The 8,006-nt window shown below is 35.9% G+C and overlaps 1 protein-coding gene across 2 annotated transcripts; it reads right to left on the bottom strand.

Moving 5' to 3' along the window:
- Positions 1 to 762: 762 nt before the first annotated feature.
- On the bottom strand, positions 763 to 7,465 carry Gga (ADP-ribosylation factor-binding protein Gga). 2 transcript variants are annotated; one of them, XR_012411331.1, is made up of 7 exons: positions 7,295 to 7,465; positions 7,062 to 7,225; positions 6,085 to 6,748; positions 5,274 to 5,871; positions 1,511 to 2,027; positions 1,039 to 1,443; positions 763 to 890 (listed from the first exon to the last, which is right to left on the bottom strand). XR_012411331.1 is itself a non-coding variant. In XM_073973267.1 (6 exons), exons 1-6 carry the CDS (start codon positions 7,329 to 7,331, stop codon positions 1,234 to 1,236), a joined length of 2,190 nt encoding a protein of 729 aa, XP_073829368.1. In that variant the 5' UTR covers positions 7,332 to 7,461; the 3' UTR covers positions 763 to 1,233. The 2 variants fall into 2 exon arrangements, 1 of the variants encoding a protein (XP_073829368.1); XM_073973267.1 differs by having other exon boundaries at positions 763 to 1,443; positions 7,295 to 7,461.
- Positions 7,466 to 8,006: the final 541 nt, after the last annotated feature.

Below are 8,006 nucleotides of genomic sequence, written 5' to 3'. Positions count from 1 at the left end.
CGGTTTGTGGCCTTCCAAGACCTTGAAAATATTCCTTAAAAACTCCACGTTTTGGTGGCTTTCCAAGACCTTTAACGTATTCTTTAAAAACTCCACGTTTTATGGCCTTCCAAGACCTCAATATATTCTTTAAATACTCCACGTTTTGTGACCTTTCAAGACCTCAATATATTCCTTAAATACTCCACGTTGTGTGGCCTTTCAAGACCTCAAAAATGTTCTTTAAATAGTCCATGTTTTGTTGCCTTCCAAGACCTAAAAATATTCTTTAAAAATTCCAATTTTTGTAGCCTTCCAAGACCTCAAAAATATTATTTAAAAACTCCACGTTATGTGGGTCAATCCGGTAGAAAATAACCCGCTGCGTGCTCTGACGTTTACTTAAGTCGGAGTGACACAACTAGCTTTATAATCCATGTACAATCACTGGAGCCTAGCTGAAGCGAGATAGATCTATAATGATGTTAGGTTTATGAACTGGGCTACAGCGATTTATTGGCGGGAAATACATGTTGGCATTAGAGCCTAACTAAAGTGAGATATGTAGTTTTATATTTAACAGAAAGCAAATCCAGTAACGCCACTCCAGTTTCGATCACCGCCTTTACCAGCTCCATTGACCAAATTAAACATATCGATATCGAGTGAAGACCTCTAAAAAGGCATATGAAAACTATCCTAAGTTCCTCCAGGAAAACGTAAGCATAACTAGCAAATCCTGCTAATCACTACATATTTTCAAAAAATAAAAGACAAGTTTCATTAGCAGTATTATAATTTAATTTATTGTTTTTTATGTTTTTTTTTAATTTTCGATATACCTAATTATTCAGATAATGGGCAAATAAAATATTGTGGTACAAATAAATAAGCCACCATCAAATCATATGCTATATACATAAGCATGGTACAATAATACAGGTAGCATTATCATGCCAGCTGATGGTAACATAATGTGTCAATTGCATTGAATTGATGTCAAATTTTGACATCTTATGTTGCCAACAATTGCCGATGCGGCTACCTGTGTATTTGTACCATGTACATAAGTTTAAAAACTAATGTTTTTTTATAAAATTATACATTATAAAAATACTTTTAAAAGCCACAACAAAGTTGCCAAATACAATTAAAAAAAAACAATACCAAGGTACAAAAGATTAAGAAACAAAATGTGAATTTAAGCACAGCTCAAATACAAAACCAAGCAGCAAGAGACGTAAAAGATATTAACTAAACATATGGAATGTCCTTGGCAATAATTGACTCTTTAATTGGATCTGGATCATCACCCAATTTATAGCCTACTATACATGTTATATCCACCGACTTTTCTGTGGGATTCATAAGCAATATGACTTGATTAATGGGCTCTGATGGGCGAAAAGGTTTACGTGGAGCCAACCGGGTGTCTGTGGGTGGCAGCAAACGGACTTTACATGGCTACGAAAAAAAATTGACCAAAATTATAATTTTTTTTATTTCAAATGCAAAACTTTGGATTTCTTACCTTTTTAACACTTGCCTCAAATTGAAAATCTTCAATGGGTAAACGTGACTTGTTTGTTACAGACATGACAATTGCCGAAACATGAGTCGAGGGACGATCTGCCGTAAAATTGAGTGAAACCTCAATATCTTCATCATCCATGAGAATGCGTTGACCCTCTTTTATGGGTGTTAAATCATCTAAATCTATGGAGATTTCAGCCAGTGGTTTGCTGGCAACAGTTGCAGACGGCTTTTCCACGGCCACAGCGTTTTCATCAACAGTCTTAGTAGTTGTTTCTTCGTTTTTAGATTCAATTGGATTTGAATTGATTTCTAATTTTAATTGCTGTTTATTTTCTTCCACTGGTGAAATGTGAGCATCTTTCATAAATAATGACTCATCACTGCTTTGTTTGGAGTCCAATAGGGTAGCTTTTGGTTCCGTAATGTTACTACTATTACCGTTTAAATTAGTCTTTAGTGATGTTTGCATTTTGTCCTTGGCCAAATCGTTTAGGGTTATCTTTTCAGGTTCTCTGTAAAATAAATAATCAAACTTTCATCTACGGACAGATTGAATGTATTTAGGGTCCTTTCAGAATTGTGTGGTACTTTTTGGACATTTGAACATGCCGTGGATTAGGAATAAAGTTCAAATGTGTTGCGGAGGAGGTATTTGACGGAATGGACCTAAATATTCCATTATGGAAGTGGATATTATTTCGGGAGTCATATCTTTTCGATAGATATGGCGCCACTAGTCATTTCAGCGGTCCATCGTATAACTTTTGGACCAGTATTGCAGAAAGCATGGACTTACTTGTCCACGGAAAATATAATATCACTGTAAGCAGGGCAACAATTCCAACATTTCCAAAGGATCTTCGAACAGACCTTAATCTGCACTTAAGGAGAGGACCGATACGGGCCTAAAGAGAGGACCGGTACGGGCCGAGATACACTAAATTTAGACAAAATATTAGGATATCCAAAGTTTTGACAAAATTGGATGCCCTGTTCAAAAGATATCGTATGTACCATTTTAGTGACATTTCTAAAATATTGGGGGGAACTATCGGAGGTTGTGGTATTGCACATCTTCGAACTGAAACTAAGTTTGGACAAAATATGACGAAGGACAAATTTTGTCCTTTTTGAAACTAAATTTAGACAATATTTGGAACCAAATCGGTTGGTCAGTTCGAGAGTTATTGTGCTCTTCAGCCACAACATATGGTGCCATTGGGGTTTTTACACCTTTCGGGCTGAGATCTCGAGAAGTATGGACTTGCCCCTGAAAAAACTTTTACCGTCGTAATGGAGGTGGTGAATGAAAGTTGCTTCAACAAAAATCGAAGAATTTCGAGAGCAGGTCTTAAAGTGAACTTATCCGAAACATTGTGTGGGAGATACCCTAAGGAGTGGACAAATTAGTCCATATTCGAGTCTGATATATATCTAGTAGATATATTAGGATGTGTAAAGTATGTACTAAATCGGTCACTCCCTTTAAAAGTTATCATGCGCACAATTTTTCCGAACATTTTTGAACTTTTGTGGGGAGGTACCTAAAGGAGTGGACCGATATGGCGTATCTTCGAACTTAAACTTAAGGTAAGGTCACATTAGGCAAATATTTGCTCCAGCGACCGGCAGTGTGCGCTTACCGTAGCAAGTGAGCGTAAATAATACGTTGAAATTTATGCTCACTTGCTCTCAATAAGCGCACACTGCCGGTCGCTGGAGACTATATTTGCCTAATGTGACCTTACCTTAAGTTTGAACAAAATATTTCGAAGGCCAAATTGTAGACTGAATCGGCAGATCCCTTCGAGAGTTACTGTGCGCTCCTGCCAGCCAAATATGCGGACGGGCATGGCTAAGTCGACTCCAAATTGTCTGAAACAAATTTCTTCCAAACATACTTGGGGTCTAAAGACAAAACGATTCGAGAGCAGGGGCTGGGGCTGGATTCTTGTTTTATGAAAATTTGAAACGAAAAATATTTCCTTTATAATTTTTTTCATTTGACAGTTTTCTCCTTTATAATATGCTGTTTATATTAGAGCTTTTTGCAGGGTTAACCTTCTTTGAGAGGATTTGTTTGAAATATAAGCAATGGAATTGACATTTAAAACCCAGTCGGTTTGTTAAATCCGGTTATATATAAACGGGGCATAATACGGCGTTTATATTATAGTTTTTTACAGGGTTAACCTTCTTTATGAGGATTTGTTTGAAGTATATACAATGGAAATGACATTTGAAACCCAGACCCACTGGGTTAACCTTGTTATATATAAACGGCCTATAAGGCCGAAACCTATAGCTCTGCGTGTTGCGTGTGCGTTCAAAAATACAAAAACAAAATACATGTATTTCAAATTGAAAACAACAACAAATACATGTATTTTGTTTTTGTATTTTTGAACGCACACGCAACACGCAGAGCTATAGGCTTCGGCCTAAAAGTTTTCATTTCACATTTTCATAGAAACAGAATTGAGCCCCTGGTCTTAAAATTCTGTTTTCAGAAAATTTTTGAAATTTTGTGTGGGAGGAACAAATAAATCGATCGATATATGTAGTCCATATTCGAACCCGATCTATGTCTGGTAGAAATATTACAATGTATGGACCAAATCGGTTACTCCCTTCGAAAGTTATCGTGCGCAACATTTTAGCGACATTGAACTTTTGTAGGTGGCACACCTTCAGACTTGATATAAGTTTGTATAAAACATTAAGAAATCCAAATTTTGGGCCGAATCGGCAGATCCCTTCGAGAGTTATTGTGCGCTCCGCCAGCCAATTATAGCTAATTCGACTCTAAATTGTCTGAAACAGATTTCTTTCAAACTTGGGGTATAAGAACATTATTTCGATGAGGCACAGTTTGAAAGTCCTTATCAAAAGGTCTATGGAAGAACCTTCAATAAAAGGCCTTTTCAAAAGGAGCATTATATTCGAGAACCTGCTTTTTCTTTTAGTCTCTGTTGGTCTCAACCTACAGAAGTTCCACAGAAAAACAAAGATCTATAGAAGACTTTTTTTAAAAAATCTACAGAAGTCCTTATCAAAAGGTCTATGGAATACTATTTCAAAAGGTCAATAAAAGACCTTTTCAAAAGGAGCAGGATAACCGAGATACCTGCTGCCAATTCCTTTGTCAGTCTCGAACAAAACCTGAACATATGGTTGTGTTCGATTTGTCACATCAACTTCCACCACATGCCTAAATTAGTGAGATGCAATATGTGTCAGGTTTGGATGCACTTCAGGAGTTTCTGCGGACTTGTCCACATTCCGAAATACAACGGTAGATACTATGTTGTATAATGTTACGCCACCTTAGTCCCCCTCAAATGTGGCAATGTAACTTCTAAAATATCCTGCTATTTAGAAGTCACCACTAATTTCTTCCGGGAATCCAATATCTAGTTATGCTCTACTCCAATGTGTCAATTTTCTGTATCTGACCGTGAGCAATCAATTTAGTACTTAATATTTATGGGGAATCCACACAGATATTCCCTATTTTCTTTAGATTCTGGGCAGATGTTTTGCATACTGTCGGCAAATCTGCTTCGATTAAAGATGAGGTGACTACACCACAACGTAGATGAGCTGACTATCTTTTGATGCACACTATAGTGTATTTACTGCCGAAATTGTAAATGGAGCTATCCGCATTTCATCTTTACAATACTATGTGTGATGATCAACAAATTTGGGTATTATGCCGATATTAACAAAATTGGATATAAATTTTCAAAACTTACTTTTTAAATGTAGCTTGTCTTTGTTCTGTTTGTAGACTTTTCTTAAAAAGTTCTTCACTTAATTTATCAATTTCTCTCAGTTCTTTAAAGCCTGGTTGTTTTTCAGGACCAACATTATCTCCTTCAGCATTCCCATTCATACCTGTTTTTGCTGAACTCGTACTGTTGTTGGTGGTGGCATTAAAAACGCTAATCGGTTCAAGTAGATCCAAATTTTTCAACAAATCTGTGGGGTAATTTGTTGACTCGTTTTTGCTTTCAATACTGTCGAAGATTTCCGTTAACTCATCGAGAGTTGTATTGGCAATTTTGCTTTTGGATTTTTGTTGATGATTAACTTTGGGACTAGAAGGTGTTATGGGATTAAGGCTATCAACCAAAAGTTCCGATAATAAATCAGCATTTGATGTTGCCCCTTTGGGTGAAGACGTTGAAGATGATACAGAAGCCGTAGTATTTATTAAGGGTGCTGCATTGGAACCTTGTATAATTTGATTTGTTGACGTTTTGGATGGGAAACGAACATCAGAGCCAAGTATTAATTCATTATAACGTTGCAATAAGGACACCAGATGATCTTTGGTTAATAAAACTTCGGCTAAAACAGAAAATGCAATTGATTAACTAGCGTAAATGAATGACATAGGTAGAATGTGGGTATGCCGTTGAAGTTCTAAACAATAAAAACAAGTATCAAGAAACACACAAAAGAGTTAAAATTATTCCAACAATGTTACGATTTGTCCCAATACATGTTTTTATTATATAAATCTACGAGATGGCAATTAATTTTGGTATAGTTTTTGCTTACACAAAAAATCCGGCTCAGTATCTCCCAGAAAATCCGGCCACCTTGCCATCTGCTCATTATATCCCTCGCAAGTGCTGTGTAAACTTTGCATTATGTTTTTATCTTCCGCTGTACTATCATTACAGTATACATTCAACATTTGCTCCAGAACTTCCATAGTACTTTCAATCTTCTTCAGTTCCGATTTTAAATGGCATATGAATTCAGTACGTCTTGCCTCTTGATTGAAACGATGTTGTATTACTAAATTGGCCTTGCGATAATTTTCCTCACCACCTTCTTTAAGTAGTTTGGCGAATAAGGAGTCATCTTTACCCAAAATACTTGCGCGTTGTTCACGTGTAGGTCCACCACCATTTGCAGCCGAAGCAGAAAACTTTGAATTTGCATTGACTGATGCCGGTGGTCCATGTGAAAAATCAATTTGCTTCTTTAAATTGTCGTAGGCTTCTTGAATTTTAGGTTTATCTGCATGTTCTACTGTCCACAGCATTAGACATTCCATAATGCGTTTTTTCGTTGCCAGTGGTGCGGGAGGATCGGGTAAGGATGCTGTGCCGGTTGGTTTGTCCAAAACCAAACCAATTAGTTTATTGAGAAAAGTAAATTTTCCAGTTTTCCTTTGGAAATCTTCACCACCCTTGGACATGCATTCCTCCAGCAACTAAGAGGAGAAAGAAAAATGAAATTTATTCTTCTTTTGGTTAAACAGCAAGGAAATTATAAGAAGCCCTATTAAACTATTTTAAATATTTTATTTCCAACATTTTAAATATTTTATTTCCAACAAGTGTTCTTAACCATAATAACAATAACATTTAACCCCCTCTAACGGCTCCTTCTCTTCCATTTCCAGTTCGCAACTACAATCTAAACCAAACAAAAACATTTGATACTATTCTTTCTAGATAACCCAGCCAATTGATGACTAAAAAAATTGCATCCACCACCCACCGCAACTACGACTTCTTTCTTACCCCAATTGCTTTGTCCGCTTCGGTTGCATTTTGTGATTTAATTTTGTCCACAATTAATTGATGTGCCCTTTCCACCAGTGCGTCTTTGTTATTATTAACCAGTAGACAAAATATTTGCACTGCCATATTGTCTACTTCCACATCTAAAGGATTTGTTGACCTTTCTGTTGCAACGAGAAAAAAATAACCGCAATACAAAAATCAGTTTAAACTTCGATATTTCGGGAACATACCCAACATTTCCTCCAATAGGTTTTCATCGGTCTTCATGTCGTAAACGATTAATGTTGGTTCCCAAAATTAATTATTTTTGCAGCTTTGAACACAAATTTTCCTTCCAATTTTCTCCTTTTCTTTCTGTTCAGTTTTCCTTCCTTTTCTTCTTTTCTATTTTGTTCTTATTGTACAGGGTTGCCAAGTGCTGCTTAAAACAAAAAATATATTTTAAATCAGTAGTGGGATTCTGCAACTTTTTTCTACCGAACCGATATTGATAATTAACGAAAATTTTCGGTTGAATTACCGAAAGTGCTATTCTGTAACTCAGTGTTATCGATACAAAGATTTTTGCGACGAATATCGGTAGAATGACGGAATTTTAAAGAAGACGCACGTCATTTCAAGGTTAAAAGCGTATACGAAGTACATAAAGCTGAAATCACATACAATGTTTGTCATGGTACAATAATTTGATTTGATTCTACCATGGTTTGAGTAAAGTTTTATTCTAATTTTTAAACGTTTCTTGTTATTTTCAGGAGAAATGGGATAAATCACACTTTAAACGAAATAATGCTCATTCAAAGTTAACATAATTCAAATTTCTAATGAAATTTTTTAAATCACTTGCTCTGTTCCAGAACCTGCAAGAAGCTACTACTTTTTACTACGATAACATTTTTTCCTTTATGTTATCGAAAAAAATAGTAAAAATTAGTAGATTCT

Source organism: Musca autumnalis, unplaced genomic scaffold (genome assembly GCF_047663935.1).
Source record: "Musca autumnalis isolate F117 unplaced genomic scaffold, ASM4766393v1 scaffold_3, whole genome shotgun sequence".
NCBI lineage: Eukaryota > Metazoa > Arthropoda > Insecta > Diptera > Muscidae > Musca > Musca autumnalis.
Note: the sequence above shows the minus strand (reverse complement) of the source record. Positions and strands in the feature narration are given on the sequence as shown.

Excerpts from the sequence above, each read along its gene's own strand:
- Gga (XM_073973267.1), bottom strand. The coding sequence starts at position 7,331 with ATGAAGACCGATGAAAACCTATTGGAGGAAATGTTGG. Across the intron at positions 5,872-6,084 it reads TACTGAGCCGGATTTTTTGT|CCGAAGTTTTATTAACCAAA; the intron begins GTAAGCAAAAAC and ends TTTCTGTTTTAG. Across the intron at positions 2,028-5,273 it reads AGACAAGCTACATTTAAAAA|AGAACCTGAAAAGATAACCC; the intron begins GTAAGTTTTGAA and ends TTTATTTTACAG.